Source organism: Canis lupus, chromosome 32 (genome assembly GCF_011100685.1).
Source record: "Canis lupus familiaris isolate Mischka breed German Shepherd chromosome 32, alternate assembly UU_Cfam_GSD_1.0, whole genome shotgun sequence".
Classification (NCBI taxonomy): Eukaryota; Metazoa; Chordata; class Mammalia; order Carnivora; family Canidae; genus Canis; species Canis lupus.
This window is the reverse complement of record NC_049253.1, coordinates 18,651,671-18,667,960: the sequence shown is the minus strand read 5'-3', so window position 1 is coordinate 18,667,960 and position 16,290 is coordinate 18,651,671. Positions and strand designations below refer to the sequence as shown.

Genomic DNA, 16,290 nt, shown 5'->3' with positions numbered 1-16,290 from the left:
AGAGTATGTCTGAACATACTGAGCATGGATCTATTCTCAAGAATGTAATCTCACAGAGGCAGACTTGGGTTCTGATGAACTTTGCCCCTGATGGCAGGGGAAATTGTTCTTTAGTAAATGGGCCAGAGGCTCTTAAAAGTTAAGCAAACATTGCTGAGGATGGAAGGTGGCATGGTTCAGATATCACTGCTCTGTTTCCTATAGCTTTCCTTTAAAGAATGAAGATTATGGGGATAGGAACCATGAGAATGAATTCAGCATAAAACAAGAGGACAAAGCCTAGACATATGCAGAAATTACTTTTATTATGTTAGAATATTCCTTAATGGGTTGGCAATTATTCATGTGAAGGAGAGTTCAGAAAACAGATTTATGACTGTATTAGCCTTGTCCTTGATTAGAGATTTATGAATTATACAAAAAATATTATTCCCTAGAGAAGGTTACTCTAAAAGTAGTAGTAGAAAAGGTCTAAGAGACTGTGAACTTAGAAGAGCTACTTGTCTGGCTGTTCCAGGTGGACCACAAGACTTCAGTACAAGGATGGAAATGTGTTCTCTGTTGAATTTAAAGCTTTACAACAGTCCGAATGCTGTAAGAGAAGGAAGCAATAAAGAGGTTTTTAACTGCTATCTTTTAAGACCACTAAAACAAATTTTTTTTACCCTTCCTCTATGAACCCTAAATCATTACTATGTTTTATAATATATACCTAAAGAGGAAGCTTACCTCTTTCCTGCATGCAACAGGTCAAAGGCTTCATTAATTTGGTCAAAAGACAGACTGTGAGTCACAAATTCATCAACTTTTATCTTTCTGGACATATATTCAGACACCAACTTTGGGACACTTTCCACACTCTTCCATCCTAAAAGAAATCATATGTCTATTAATGCACTCAACAAATCTTTATAGTATATTTATTGCTTAGTGGCTGACAGACATTAAAGAGATTAAATGTTTTCATGAATTAAAGAGGAATGAAAAACTTCAAAATCAGCATATACAAAGGAGAAATAATTTAATACACGTCTTTAAAAAAGAAAACGGTAAATGCCTTTTGAGTACTTCTCTTTTACTGTATTAAGATTTACTAAAATCTCATTAAAAATAAATAAATAAATAAATAAATAAATAAATAAATAAAATCTCATTAATAGCTTAGCCAATTGAGACTAAGTTTTAAACTATCCAGGATAGAACTGGAAGTCTTAGAATAAACCTATCTAGGTCCACAGCAGCAAAGATTTCTATAGTCATAAAAGGAAAGAATAAAAGTGATGTGATATGTGACTTTATTTCTTTGGTTTTAAATTCAACAATGAAATTAGGGATAGCATCTAACCCTAGAAAACTGTGAAACTGAAAACGAAAGTGGGAAATTTTTAGCTATTTAAGATTTTAAACAAAAATACTCCAATCTTTCACTTGTATTGAAAGAAGCAATAAATCAATAAAAAAGCCTTCCTACCTTTTAAACCAGGGACACTTAAAATTTTTTTTCTTTTAGTTATTTGAGAGAGCGTGTGAGTGAGCATGTGAGCACAAGAGCAGGGGGAGGGGGGTCAGAGAGAGAAGCAGACCCCCCACTGAGTGGAGAGCTCCAAACAGAGGAGATGGATCCTAGGACCCTGCAATCATCATGGCCTGAACTGAAGGCACACTTATCTGACTGAACCACCCAGGTACCCAGGTACACTTTGTAGCTTATCTAAAACCTCTTTTAAGCCTTTATCCAAATCTCTATCCTTATGCCTCTACCAATTATTCTTCCCCTACAGATTGTGGGGCTTTTTCTCTCTCCTTTTTTTTTTAAAATATTTTATTTATTTATGAGACACACACAGAGAGGGAGAGAGAGGCAGAGACACAGGCAGAGGGTGAAGCAGGCTCCATGCAGGGAGCCCGACGGGGGACTCGATCCTGGGTCTTTAAGGCGGCGCTAAACCACTGAGCCACCCGGGCTGCCCCTCTCTCCTTTTATTAAAAAATTATTTTTATTTATTTAAAGTAGGCTCTACACCCAACATGGGACTTGAACTCATGACCCCAAGATCAAATGTCACATGTTCTACCCACTGAGCCAGCCAGGTGCCCCTTTCTTTCTGCTTTAAATCTCCTGGTAACCAAGACAAGTACAGTCACCACTATTCTCTACACCAAAAGTTCTATTTCCATCTGTGGGTCATATTTTAACAACACCCATTGGCCCCAATGCTCCAGCTTACTTCCCAACCACCATGTGCTGGGAGGATGAGGCTTCAGTGAGAGGTTAGGATCATCTCGCTCAGTCTCTCAGGCTCAGAAGGCCCTTTAAGATATAGATAAGGACCTGAGAAAGATGTGTGGCTTTAAAACTCTATTCTAAAATAAGTGAGGCATACATCTAGTTGGAAAGGCAGGCTTAGTCAGCTTGGCTTTTTTTTTTTTTTTTAAGGAATTCTTTTTTTTTAAGGGTTTTATTTATTTCAGAGAGAGTGTGCAGGTGTGTGTGCACACCCACACCCACACATATGCGTTGGAGAGGGGCAGAAGGAGAGGGAGAGAAACTCAAGCAGACTCCATGCTGAGCCTGACATGGGGCTCAATCTCCAGACCCTGAGATCATGACCTGAGCTGAAAGGAAGAGTCGGATACTTAACCAACTGAGCCACCCAGGGAGTCTGTGACATTTTTATGATGAATTCTATAGTAATAAGTCAGAAAACTTTGGCCAAACCCCTCCTACTTCCTGATCTTTTCCTCTGACCTTCAAAAAAAGTGGATATGAGGATGATGAAAAAAATATATGAGGATGATGATTGTAAGTGATACTTTGTTAAATACAGAGTATTAAAAACTTATGTGATTTTTATATATAGTCTTAAAAACTTGTAAAAACTTGAAATTTCATTCAATTATAGTTGTTGAGATATAGAAGCATGATTTGTGCTTCCTAGCTAAGCAACCACAAAAAAGATGGAAAATGTTTCTCAGCATTCTACCAGTAGTTAGGCAACCCCAAACCACCATGTACTTTTTTAGGATCACAAAAGGGAAAAATGATCAGTCTGGCAAAATGATCAGTCTGGCAGCTTTTCAATTGTGTTGTAAGGTTTTGTCTAATATAGTACTTTCAGTTTAAGGCTTTGTATTGGTTATTGGTGAAATCAGTACTATGTAGAAAAGAGATATAATCATATCCAACAAAAACTGCAGTCTGGAAAAATGGGAGAAATGCCAATAACCTATTTAAGTCCACAGTGTAACAGTGTGATTGACACTGTTGTTAGTGTACCCTGGAACCAACTTCTCACTCCTGCCCTACCCCAACTATTTCCTCATCAACAGGATACTGATTTGTGTGTAAAAAGTGATCTTGTACTTCAGAGGAAGTTGAACATCTCCTCAGCTCCAGGAGTAAATACTGACTCAATGTGAAACACCCTCCCCTGCAAACAAACAAACAAACAAACAAAAACTATACACACAACTTATGATGAGACGGGAACATTCTTGTTAAAACAAACAAACAAAAAATCAGCCTGGGATTAAAATTCTGCCAATGGAAATAACAAAAGAGAAAATGTGTTCACTCACTAAATTACCTCCAAAGGCAGTGCCTTTCCATACACGCCCTGTTACCAGCTGAAATGGACGAGTGGCGATTTCTTCACCTGAAGCAGCTACTCCAACTATGACGCTGACACCCCAGCCTTTGTGGCAGGCCTCTAGCGCAGCTCTCTGCAGGCAGGGATAGGACCAAATCACAGAAGTCAGTGCATTTTGCTGAGAATATCAGTAAAATATCTTCGGGGGAGATATTACATTAAATGTAATTTCATTCAACAGTTTTAACAGGTACTTAACAAATTTATTAACCTGGCTACCATGTTAGCACAAAATGGAACAATTTAAAGCTTTTATTTGCTGTCTAGTTTTTAAAGTAAATCCTAGTTCAAAATTCTAATATCTTTAATAAAGGAAGCAGATGGAGAATACTACTCCTGCTGAGTATCTACTTTGTTGTCAGGTAGAGGTTATTACTGTTTGCATTTTACACAAGAGGAAACTGAGGTTTAAAGAAGTTGTTGCTCGAAGTTAGTAAAGTGGATGTACAGCTGACCTCTGGACAATAAACAGGGGTTGGGGGGGTCGACCCCCTACCTAGTTGAAAATTCATAAAGAACATTTGATTCCCCCCCCAAATTTAGCTAATAGCCTACAGTTGACTGGAAGCCTTACCAGAAACAGTCAATTAACACATATTTTGTATATTTATTATATGCTCTATTATTACAATAAAGCTAGAGAAAAAATAAAGGAATAAAGCAAAACATACTTACCATGACTTTCACGTTACCAATACACTCAAAGGAATAGTCCACTCCCCCGTCAGTCATTTCAATGAGCACTTCCTGGATGGGTTTACTAAAGTCCTGGGGGTTAATACATTCAGAGGCTCCAAACTCCTTGGCCCTTGAGAATTTATCTTTATTGATGTCCACACCAATGATCCGGGATGCACCAGCCACTTTACAGCCCATGATAGTCGCCAATCCAACTCCTCCTAGGCCAAAGACGGCACAAGTAGAGCCAGGCTCCACCTAATAGTAAAGACAGTCTATGAGGTACTCATTGCACAAGTTGTCAAGGACATCACCAGGTTTCTTATAGACTGGGTCCACTGCATTATTCTAGCAAAGCTCTGTTGTATCAAATTAGAAGGCAGAAACTAAAATCCAGACCAATCTCTTACCTTGGCAGTGTTCAGAGCAGCACCATAACCAGTTGAAATGCCACAACCGAGAAGGCAGACTTTATCCAAAGGTGCTAAAGGATCAATTTTAGCAACAGAGATATCAGCCACAACTGTATATTCAGAAAATGTGCTGGTTCCCATATAATGTAAAATTGTCTTTCCTTTGCAAGTAAATCTGCTAGTACCATCTGGCATTAATCCTTTCCCCTGTGTAACTCTAAGGAAAATAAAAAAAGGAAAAAGGGTAAAATCAGGTTTCCCAAAATGCACAGGAAAAAGAAATCAGTTTTAAATGACACGTAGATAGAAAATTATGCTAAGACCCAAAGTCTAATTTCTTTCTTCTTTCTTTCTTTCTTTCTTTCTTTCTTTCTTTCTTTCTTTCTTTCTTTCTTCTTTCTTTCTTTCTTTCTTTCTTTCTTTTCTTTCTTTCTCTCTTTCTCTCTTTCTCTTTCTCTTCTTTCTTTCTTTCTTTTTCTTTCTTTTTCTTTCTCTCTCTCTCTCTCTCCTCTCTCTCTCTCTCTCTCTCTTTCTTTCTTTTAATTTTATTTGAGAGACAGGGAGTGAGAAAGTAAGCACAAGCCAGGGACAGAGGGAGAACAAGAAGCAGACTTCCTACTGAGCAACGAGCCCAATATGGGGCTCGATCCCAGGATGCTGGGATCATGACCTGAGCCGAAAGCAGAAGTTTAACCAACTGAGTCACCCAGGCACCCCACCTTTATTTTTTTTCTTTCAAGATTTATTTATTTTAGAGAGAGCATGAGATCACAAGAGAGCACATGTGGGCATGAGCAGGAGGGGCAGAGTGAGACAGAATCTCAAGCAGGCTCTTCTGAGTTAAGCCTGACAGGAGGCTCAATCTCATGACCCTGAAAGATCACAACCTGAGCTGAAACCAAGAGTTGAATACTTAACTGAATGCACCACCCAGGTGCCCCCCCAAAGTCTAATTTCTAATGTGTTAATAATTTAGCACCTTTCAGCAATACCTTATTAGAGAAACTTACAAAAGACTTTTAACCTTACATATCTTTTCCAACATTTGATATCCTTCTGGATCTTACTGTTGGGTATTGAAATAAATTTAATAGATACAACTTATGGATCAGATGAAGTAATTTTAAAATTCCATCATGAAACTGTGAACATATATAACTTAAAGCATAGAGCCAAAACCAGAATCTACACAAACAGATTATGAGCCATTATGCAGATTAGGTGATGAAAATAGCCACATTGGCTAAGTTAGATCTTTAGGAGGCATCTTTTCAAAATAATCCTCTAGGATTCAGGTTCCCTTCTCTTTCTCTTCACTTTGTTTATTGGCCTATATAGTTGGTAATGCTAATGAAGGATGAAAAAACCTCACAAAGGCAACCGTATGATAAATGGTACCAAAAATTGTTTTTGATATTCTAAATAGATAGGTAATGTAACATCCTGCTTAGGAGTATAGGCCCTAAAGTCAAACAGTGTTGGGTCAAAATCCTCTGTGATCTTGGGCCAGTTAGTTAACCTTGGTGCCTTAGTTTCCTCACTAGAAAATGGAGAGAAATAATCCTATCTTACTTATAGATTGCTATAGAAATCAAATGAGGTGTTACATAAAGCATTATGCCTAGCACAGGGTGCTTAATAAATATGTTATTTTTAGTAAAATTAATGCACTATAACTTGATGTACATTCTTAGGCTAGTCTTTTGGAATACACATAATAAACAAATACACAGGAGAAATAATGGTTTTCCTTTGAGAGAAATATGTGACTAGAAACAAAAACAACTATGTGACAAAGCCCTACCATAAATAATTGTTACATCTTTAAGAGAGCAACTTAAGTTTGGTTAGCCTTCCTTAATGTAAGAAATCACTTCTGTCCCAGAGGAATTTTCTCAAACAAAAAGTGACATGGGATACAATTTATGCTTTGAAAGGACCTGTCCCTCTAAAAGGCTACAGACAGCCACAAAAAGCCCATTACCATTATTATACTTGATAGGTCCCAAGATTTTAGACAGTGTTAGAAAATTCTCTTTCAGGGATGGCTCAGTGGTTGAGTGTCTGCCTTTGGCTCAGGGTGTGATCCTAGAGTCCCAGGATCAAGTCCTGCATCGGGGCTTCCTGCATGGAGCCTGCTTCTCCCTCTCCCCATGTCTTTGCCTCTCTCTCGTTCTCTCTCATCAATCAATAAATAAAATCTTAAAAAAAAAATAATCTTTCAAAACAAGACTTATTTTGGTTCCAGCTTTGCCAAAACCAACTGGACTTATGTTATAAAATAAATGGAATCTTGTTTCACAAAAATAAAAACTATTTTTGTCAATGGCACTAGAAAACAAATGTAAGAACACATGGATCTTCCACATATGACTCACTCTTCTAGGTCATGGACCCAATTCCAATGTGTGTGTGTGTGTGTGTGTGTGTGTGTGTGTGTATGTGGGGTTTCCCTCAAACACAACACTGAACAATTCTTGGACACCAGCAGGGTGTCTGAGAATTTAACTCAATTCCAACACCAGCTACCCGGAGATAGTATCATATTCCAGGTTAAGGGCTCAGTCCTAGAAGACTGCCCCCTACCCTCCACTTCAGAAGCCAGTTGCAAGTTCTAGGCTGTTGTGTGTGTGTGTGTGTGTGTGTGTTTAAGATTTTATTTATTTGAGAGAGAGAGAGAGAGTGCACACATGAGCATGTGTGCACATGAGCTGAGGGAGGAGGGGAAGGGAGAGGCCGAGAATCTCAAACAGACTTGGTGCCAACCAAGTGCAGAGCCCAACACAGGGCTTGACCCTCTGACCTGAATTGAAACCAAGAGTCAGAGGCTCAACCAAATGAGCCGCCCAGGTACCCCATGTTACCCATGCTTCTGACCCACCAGCTACAGATTGGAGATTCCAAAGACTGCTTCCTTAGGTTCTTTTAATTTCCTAGAGCGGCTCATGGTACTCATAGAAACACTTATGTTATTAATGGATATGATAAAAAATATGAATCAACAGCCAGATGAAGAGATGCACAGGAGGTATGGGGAAAAGCTGAGGAGCTTCCACACGCTCTCTAGGTATGTCAGTCTCCTCAGTCTCCATGTGTTTACCTGCCCCAACCTCTCTGAACCCAGTCCTTTTGGGGTTTTATGGAAGCTTAGTTATAGTCATCATTGACTATATTGGCCATTGGCTGATTCAGCCTCAATATACCCTTTTCCCCTACCAAAGGCCAGGCCATCCATAGGGTTCCTAAGTTTTCCAAAGGTCACCTTCACTAATATGACAAAGGCACCTTTATAACAAATAACATGGGAAAGTTCAAGGCTTTTAGTAGCTATGAGCCAGAAACCATGGCAGAAAACCAAATACATATGAGAGATATACATTTGGTCATCTAAATGAAATCACAGTATTACATTTAGCAATTCCAATCCTAGGAAAAGACCCCAGACAAAGTAGTACATATATCCACCAAGAGATATGCACAGGAACATTCAGAGCAGCATGAATCACAATAGCTCCAAACATTTAGGGAGCAACTTAACTGTCATCAAAAAGAGAATAAATACAGATAAATGAATAAACAGATAAATATCTGGAATGAAATATGACAGAGTTACAAAAAGAACTGATGCACACAGCAACCTGGATACATCTCACAGACATTATGAAAGAAAGAAACCAGACAAAAGAACACATGGTATGTGATTCTATATATATATGAAGTCCCGTAGCAAAAGAAATCAGAACAGTGGTTCCCTTGAGGGAGGCAGGTACTGACATGGAAGGGATATGAGTAACTTTGTAGGGTTCTGGAAGGGTTCTCTATCTTGATCTGAGGGGTTATACCATTAGGTACGAATACACATAATAATTCATTGAGCTGTACACTTCAGATTTATAGACTAAGTACTTTAATACATATGTTCTACCTCAATAAGAAGAAAAAAGGTGAATGCACGGAGATCTTAAATTGCCTCAAAGTTGTGGTTCTTTAAGTGCTGTTATCTTACTACAATAAAACCACCTTTTCTGTGTCAAGGGGTTATGTTATCTCTTGTAGTTTTCCTAATAACCTTATGAGTTTTATTACTTCGATTTCATGGACAATAAAATGGCCCATAAAAATGATTTCATTTAATTTCATAAGTATGCCCCTCCTTAACAGTTATTTTGGTGAATTTAGCCTAGAGTTATGGAAGGAGAATGGTTCAGAAAATTGTTTTATCTAATAGTTATGATACTGGGTAAGCCACTTAATTTCTGAGTCTTAATTTTCTAATCTATGAAAATGGTGATACCAGTGAAAGCAAGGCAGCCATAAAGCTGGAATGAAATAATTCATGTAGACTGCCACACAATTACTTATTATTTTAAGAATAAAGTAACAAAGATACTAACCTTATCTTCTGGCAAAGGTTTGTTTTAGGATTTAGACAAAATTTGCATTCTCCACACTGTGGGATGTAAAGTGGGATGACAGTGTCACCTGGGAAACAAACGCAAAGACATTATCTTGAATAGGGAGCATCTGTTTCTAAATGGATACATCAGCCCCGGCAAATACCCATTCCTCTCAACTCATGTGACTTGGCAAAGTTAAGAACTTCAACTTAGAACTCTACCTACACAACATCATTCAGACACTGTCTGGCTACGGAAGAAATACAAGTTCAAAATTTTGATTGAAATGAAGCTCTTAAAATTGCAACTGAAGAACAAGGCCACGAACTTCAAAATACTGACTTACTGATGGATCTTTAAAAATTCTTGTTTAATTGATCAAAACTGGTTTTGGAAATATACTTAAATAATTCTAGATGAACAGTAGTCACAGAATATGAAAAAAGCTCTCAAATATTTGTGGCTTCCCAGATAAGGAGTAATTTCCTTCTTGACAAAGACTCAAGTGATAACTTGTTCATGAAGAAACGGTGTATAGCTTATCGGAAATATAATTTCCTTGCAGAAATAACTTGAAATTATAAAATTAAGTGGTTCAAATATCCCCTTACCTGCTTTCAGCTTAGTAACTCCTTCGCCAACACTTTCCACAATTCCAGCACCTTCATGTCCCAGGATCACTGGAAAACTTCCTTCAGGATCAGCCCCACTCAGGGTGTAGGCATCGGTGTGGCAAACTGCAGTGGCAATAATCTAACAGGATATTAGAGACCATTTAAGTGTGTTTACACGCAATTCAGAGTGAGATACAGGCCAAAGGAAAGGCATTTTTAATAGTGTATTTCATTGATTCTGAGATACATTTCTTTGGTATTTTAACCTCTTTAAAATCAGCACGTGCTTGTCATCTACGGTATCTGAACAATTAGAATTGGCAGAATTTTTAAGTGAAACATAAAAATAATGGTGTATTTATATGCAAAAAAATGGTACATCTATCTCCTTTTCAGTTCATGCTAGCAAGAGCAGGTAAACAAGGGGATTTTATGGGCACCGAGCCTCTAGGTGTGGAGGGGAATATGACTGGTGTACAAAGCAGGTGGGGCTCACTTCACTGCTGTGAAGCCTCCTCCCTGTTGACAAATGTGATTTCTTTTCTTCTTTTTCCCCCATATATTTTATTTTGAGAGGGAGGGAGGGAGGGGGAGAGGGGGAGGGAGGGAGGGAGGGAGGGGAGAGAGAGAGAGAGAGAGAGAGAGAGAGAGAGAGCACACGAATGGGAGAGGCAGAGAGAGAGGAAGAGAGAATCTCAACCAGACTCCACACTCACTCAGCCTCACTTGGGGCTGCATCTCACAACCCTGAGATCAAGACCGGAGCTGAAACCGAGAGTCAGACACTTAATTAACTGACTGAGCCACCCAGGTGCCCTGACAAATGCAACTTCTAAGAAGGTACAGGACTACCTCTGAAATCTGACAGCCTGCTTATTTGGGGCCAAAATTCAGAGCTTTTAATGAAACCAACTCCCCTTTTAGCAGCCACACATAACTTTTACTTAAACAGCCCTTTATTCTCATCTTTCTGCTTTTAAGTGACTCATCTTTCTAAACCACTAAAAGCACAGAAAAAAAGTCTTGGAGTATTTATATTTATGCTTCTTTCTCACCTATATACCACCTGCTTATAAGGTAACATTTTTTTTGCTATTTGTTAGTAGTTTCCCAGAGAAGACGACATGTTCCATTCAGCTCATCTTAGTACATCACAGGACACATTTTCTTTTTCAGTGGCATAATCACAATCAGGTTAACTTCTAAATTTAAAGAAAAATGTATAAACTTTATAAGACTGCAGATTCCTGTGTGTGGGTTGAAAAGGATCCTGAAAACTTTTTGGCCCTGGGCTTCTCAACCTAATATTTGATGCACAGGAGCATGAGCATTTGGAGGTGGGATACGGGAAAGTATACTCTAATTCACAGCAAGAAAGAGTTTATTTTTTCTAGAATATTAGTTTTATATCAAAACAAGTACAGAGTAGAATGCTAAAAATACCCAGTTGGCTGCCTTGTGCAATATCCCCCTCTCTAGGGGTAGCCTCTGGAGAGGCTTTCTCTGCCACAACAGAGGTTGAGAAGCATTAGACTTATGGATCCCCTGAACACAGACCTTGTCTGCAAAGCTCAGTACATTTTAGAGCTCTCTAAGCTTGCTTTCTTTTTTCTTTCTTTGTGTGTGTGTGTGTGTGTGTGTATGCATTTATAAATATTTATATATTTATATCTATTTTATATATAGATATTTTAATATATGTATATCTGTATACATATATACTTATATAAATACACACACACACATACACACACACACACATATATATTTCTCTTCACTTGCTTCTTGCTCCAGTCAAATCAGGAGCCTCTTTCCAAATCTTATTTGAAATCTCCTCTAACAAAACTGAAGATCATTTCTTCTTTTGTTTCTAATGTGCCATCACACATTTTAAGTTATAGAACAGGCAGAAAGAGGACTAGCTTACAAAGGCTTCTTAAACACAGGTTACAGATGACAAATTGCAGTAATCCAGTGATCCATGGGAAATACTGCTGAGCTCAATATCAAAGCTAAAAAGATGGAGAGGAGTGCTGCAAAAGCGAAGGGGGTAAAATAAGAGGAGGATGTTGTGATTCTAAGGCTGGATGACTTTCAATGCCTTCTCCTTGACACTGGCCTTTGGGATTTATCCTCAGAGGACTCATTTACCCAGAGACCTAATTGTAAGTCTTCTTTTCCAGAGCCTTAGATGTATCATTACCTTAATTCGAACTTCATGAGCCTTTGGGGGTGCCACCTCTACCTCTTCTATAGAGAGAGGCTTTCCTGCCCCCCAGGCAACTGCAGCCTTGCACTTGATAACCTGAAATGGGGAAAAAAGAGAACAAGTCGTTTATCCTCCTGCACTAATAACACACTACTTATTAGTTAGTTTAGATCCTGATGAATGCTAATCTTAAAAAGTGTATCACACAATCATAAAAAACTCTACACCTCAAAGTGATATGGAGAACTGTTTTGCATATTTTTAGGTTTCACTTAAACAATGTTCACTAAAAAATTTTTTTTATTTTTTATTTTTTTTTTATTTTTGTTCACTAAAAAATTTAATGGAGATGACCACATTGCCATATATAAAAGCCTCTTTTGGTTAAGAAATTTTATTGTTAAATATTTAATGACCTTCTACAATACATAAGCAGGAGCATGTCAAAAATACAGGTTCCAAGACAATCCGATTTAGTAGGTCTGGCATGAGATCCAGGGAATCTGAATGCTTAACATGTACCCTACGGTATTCCTTTGGCTAAGGATGGCTTAAGTTAATACTGGTTTAGTACAAACCTGCAAAGTGGGAAGAAGCATAAAGAGCATCAGAATGGGGGAATTTTAAAATACTCTATCTACCCCTTTTGGGATGCCTTGGTGGCTCAGCAGTTGGGTGTCTGCCTTTGGCTCAGGGCATGATCCCGGGATCCGGGATTAAGTCCCGCATCAGGCTCCTTGCATGGAGCCTGCTTCTCCCTCTGCCTGCATCTTTGCCTCTCTCTCTCTCTCTCTCTCTCTGTGTCTCTCATGAATAAATAAATAAAACCTTAAAAAAAAACACTGTATCTACCCCTTTTAACTGTGCTATACCACATAGTAGCCAATTGCCATGTGTGGCTATTGCACTTAGAAAATGGCCAGTCTATACTGATACAAACTGTAAGTGTAAAAGTTACCCAGATTATGAAGACTTAGTAAAAAAAAAAAAAAAAAAAGGAAAAGTATTTCAATATTTAAAGAATATGAATTATATGTCAGGATAGTAACTTGAATACAGTAGTTCTTCCTTATCTGAGAAGGATACATTATCAAACTCTCAGCAGATGTCTGAAACTATACAAACATACTTATGATAAAGTTTAATTTATAAATTAGGTACAGTAAGATATTAACAATAATAAAATAGAGCAATTATATTGTAAAAAGTTATGTGAGTATGGTTTCTCTCTTAAAATACCTTATTGTACTGTATGTACTCACCCTTCTTGTGATGATGTGAGGTGATAAAATGCCTACACGAGGTGAAGTGTGAAGTGAAGTGAAATGAGTGATGTAGCCATTGTGATGCAGTGTTAGACTACTATCGACTGACCTTCTGACAATAGATCAGAAGGAAGATCACCTGCTTCTGGATGGCAGTTGACCTTGGGTAACTGAAACTGTGGATGGGGGTGGATTACTGTATTATGGAGTAAGTTTGTATCCACTTTTTAAAAAAATTTTATTTCTTTATTCATAATAGACATAAAGAGAGAGAGAGAGAGAGAGAGAGGCAGAGACACAGGAGGAGGGAGAAGCAGGCTCCATGCCTGGAGCCCGATGCGGGACTCGATCTCGGGACTCTAGGATCACGCCCTGGGCCAAAGGCAGGCGCTAAACCGCTGAGCCACCCAGGGATCCCCTTTATCCACTTTTAATGTGACTACTAGAAAAGTAAAAATTCCATATGGGACTTGTATCATATTTCTGTAGCATAGTATTGTTAGAAATTCTAGTCAGTACATTTCTCCTTTACCAGAGAATCAAGTGTAAATGAGGAGAGTTAAAAAAAAAAATTTTTTTTTAATTGAAACATAGTTAACATAGAATATTATATTAGTTTCAGGTATACAACATAGTGATTTGATGTTTATTTATTTATTTTTAAGATTTTATTTATTTGACAGAGCAAGAGCACAAGCAGGGGGAGTGTAGAGGGAGAAGCAGGCTCCCCACTGAGCAGGGAGCCCTACACAGGGCTTGCTTCATCTCAGGCCCCTGGGATCATGACCTGAGCAGAAGGCAGATGCTTAACCGACTGAGCCACCCAGGCACCCTTGATTTGATGTTTAAGTACATAAAAAAATGATCACCACAGTAGATCTGCTTATCCATCTGTCACCATACAAAGTTATTGCAATATTATTGATTTTATTCCCAAAGCTGTACTTTTACATCCTTCTGACTTCTTTATTTTATAAGTGGAAGTTTGACCCTCTTAATCTCCTTCACCTATTTTACCACCCCTCCCCCACAAACCCCTAAAGCTTTGATTAGTTCAGATAATGCTTATGAAATGTGTTGACAGAAAAAAGGTTGCAAACTGTTGGGTTTATAGGAGACAGACTTGAAAGTCAGCAGTTCCAGCAAGTATAAGTTAAAGGGAGAGGCATAAAATGCTACAGAATGCACAAAGTGGAGAAAGAGTTAACTTTGGTGGGTGGATTTCACTTATAACTAGGATACAAAAGGATGAGTGTTAGTTACAAACAGTGACAAAACACCTACAATTACAAAAAGCTATTGTGAGAAGTAAATGAAAACGAGTATGTATAGTCCCTAATGGAGTCCTTGGCATAGTGTAGCTTTGCAAAAACGAGTCAATATTTATTAGTAGCAGTAGAACAAAAGGTGTGAATGCAAGGAGAGTTGGACTACCTAGAGAGATGAGCAGCTTGTGTAAACTGGTAGGGCTGGAAATTATTGCTTTTACAATTAAAGTTCAGGTATTAAATCCGATGGTAAGAAAATTCAGATATTGCATTTGAATCTGTTTTCAACTCAATGTACCATAAGTCTCAAAACAAAGTCCCAAAAGGTCAAATTCAGGATAGTCATGTATCCTACAGAATTTAAGCAACAGGAATAATTATGTTGTAAAAAGTTATGGGAGCATGGTCTCTCTCTTAAAATACCTTATTGTACTGTAATTCACCCATAATCTAGATTTTTGTGCCCCTTTGCCCCATTTTCAGGAATGCTGAAAGATTAACCTCTTTCTTTCAATGACAATTCTAAGTAAAACAAAGCTCCACTCTAAATCCACAGGCAATTGCCCTACGTCAGCATCTGAACTATCACAGGATTATAATTTTTCACCTACGAACAAAGGCATTTGGTAATAAGGAAAAACAACTTGCAAATTTGTTAAGTCTAAAAGATCGTCTAGAGCCTACCATTTCTTTTCAACTTCAGCATTCAAGGTCATAAGTCTTTCTGGAAAATTTCTCAAGTTTGCAAAACATTAAAACACTAAACGACTTTAGATGGCTTATTCGCGTTATTCTCTTATTTCTGGCTTTCTTTATCGTCAATGCGTATTTCAGGAACCTGGAATAGTTCCTGGCACAGGGACGGACCTGGATCAGAATCTTGATTATCTTAATGTGACCACTAAGCACTCTCAACCCCTAAGCTTCAATATTTGTTCTGTAAAATGGGGATAATACCTCGCAGAAGTGTCACGGGAGGGTTAAAAGAGGACATAAACTCCTGGTACCTTAAGTGCTCAAAAATATTAATACTGAAAGGGACCTAGGCGTCCTCCCCAAATACATTCTTTGGTGTCACCGTAACTGTTCAATTATGAACTACAATCGTGAAGCACAGCAACCTTAAGGGTTAGGAGAACACGGGTTCTGGCTGTAGTTCTGCTAAATGCAAGAATGACCCCCGGGAAGTCACTTATTTTATAATTTGCAAAGGCTCTAGCGCTCCAAACCCACTTCTACCAGGATACTCGCCCCCCGCCCCGCGCCCCCCCCCGCTCCGGCTCTCCCCACCCCCACTCCGCTCCGGCTGCCGCAGAAGCAGCCAAGCGCTTTCCAGAAAGGAGCCCAACGCAGCAAAGGTACTTTCCCTTCCTTCCCGCAGAGCAGCTCGCCCAAGGCACCATTTCGGATCCACAGCTCACGCCTGTCCACGGGCCCCGCCCCGCGCGGTCAGCGCCCCGGTTCCATCCTGTGCTTCCCCTCTGTCCCCTCACTCCTCGGACTCGCTCGCGCTGCACGGCCAGGCCTACCTGGTTCGCCATGTCCTCTGCTCCGGGTCAGTGAGGGGCGGACATCCGGGGTGGGCCGCACCGAGCTGGAAGCGGGCGCGGGGCGTGCGCCGGCGCAGGGGGCGCGGCGTGGGCGGGGCGTGCTCCTGGCGTGCTCCTGGCGTGCTCCTGGCGTGCTCCCGCCTCCGGCCGCCTGGGGGGCGGGGCGGGGCGCGCTCCTGGCGTGCTCCTGGCGTGCTCCCGCCTCCGGCCGCCTGGGGGGCGGGGCGTGCGCAGGGGCGGGGCGTG

General features: G+C 39.5%; 1 protein-coding gene across 1 annotated transcript; it reads right to left on the bottom strand.

Moving 5' to 3' along the window:
- Window positions 1-286: 286 nt before the first annotated feature.
- On the bottom strand, window positions 287-16,041 carry ADH5 (alcohol dehydrogenase 5 (class III), chi polypeptide). Its single transcript, NM_001252155.1, is given in 9 exon segments — window positions 287-592; window positions 730-868; window positions 3,588-3,723; window positions 4,326-4,586; window positions 4,739-4,958; window positions 9,136-9,223; window positions 9,750-9,891; window positions 11,956-12,057; window positions 16,024-16,041. Coding segments are annotated over 9 exon segments (1,125 nt in total). The 5' UTR covers window positions 16,036-16,041; the 3' UTR covers window positions 287-567.
- Between the last annotated feature and the right edge of the window lie 249 nt (window positions 16,042-16,290).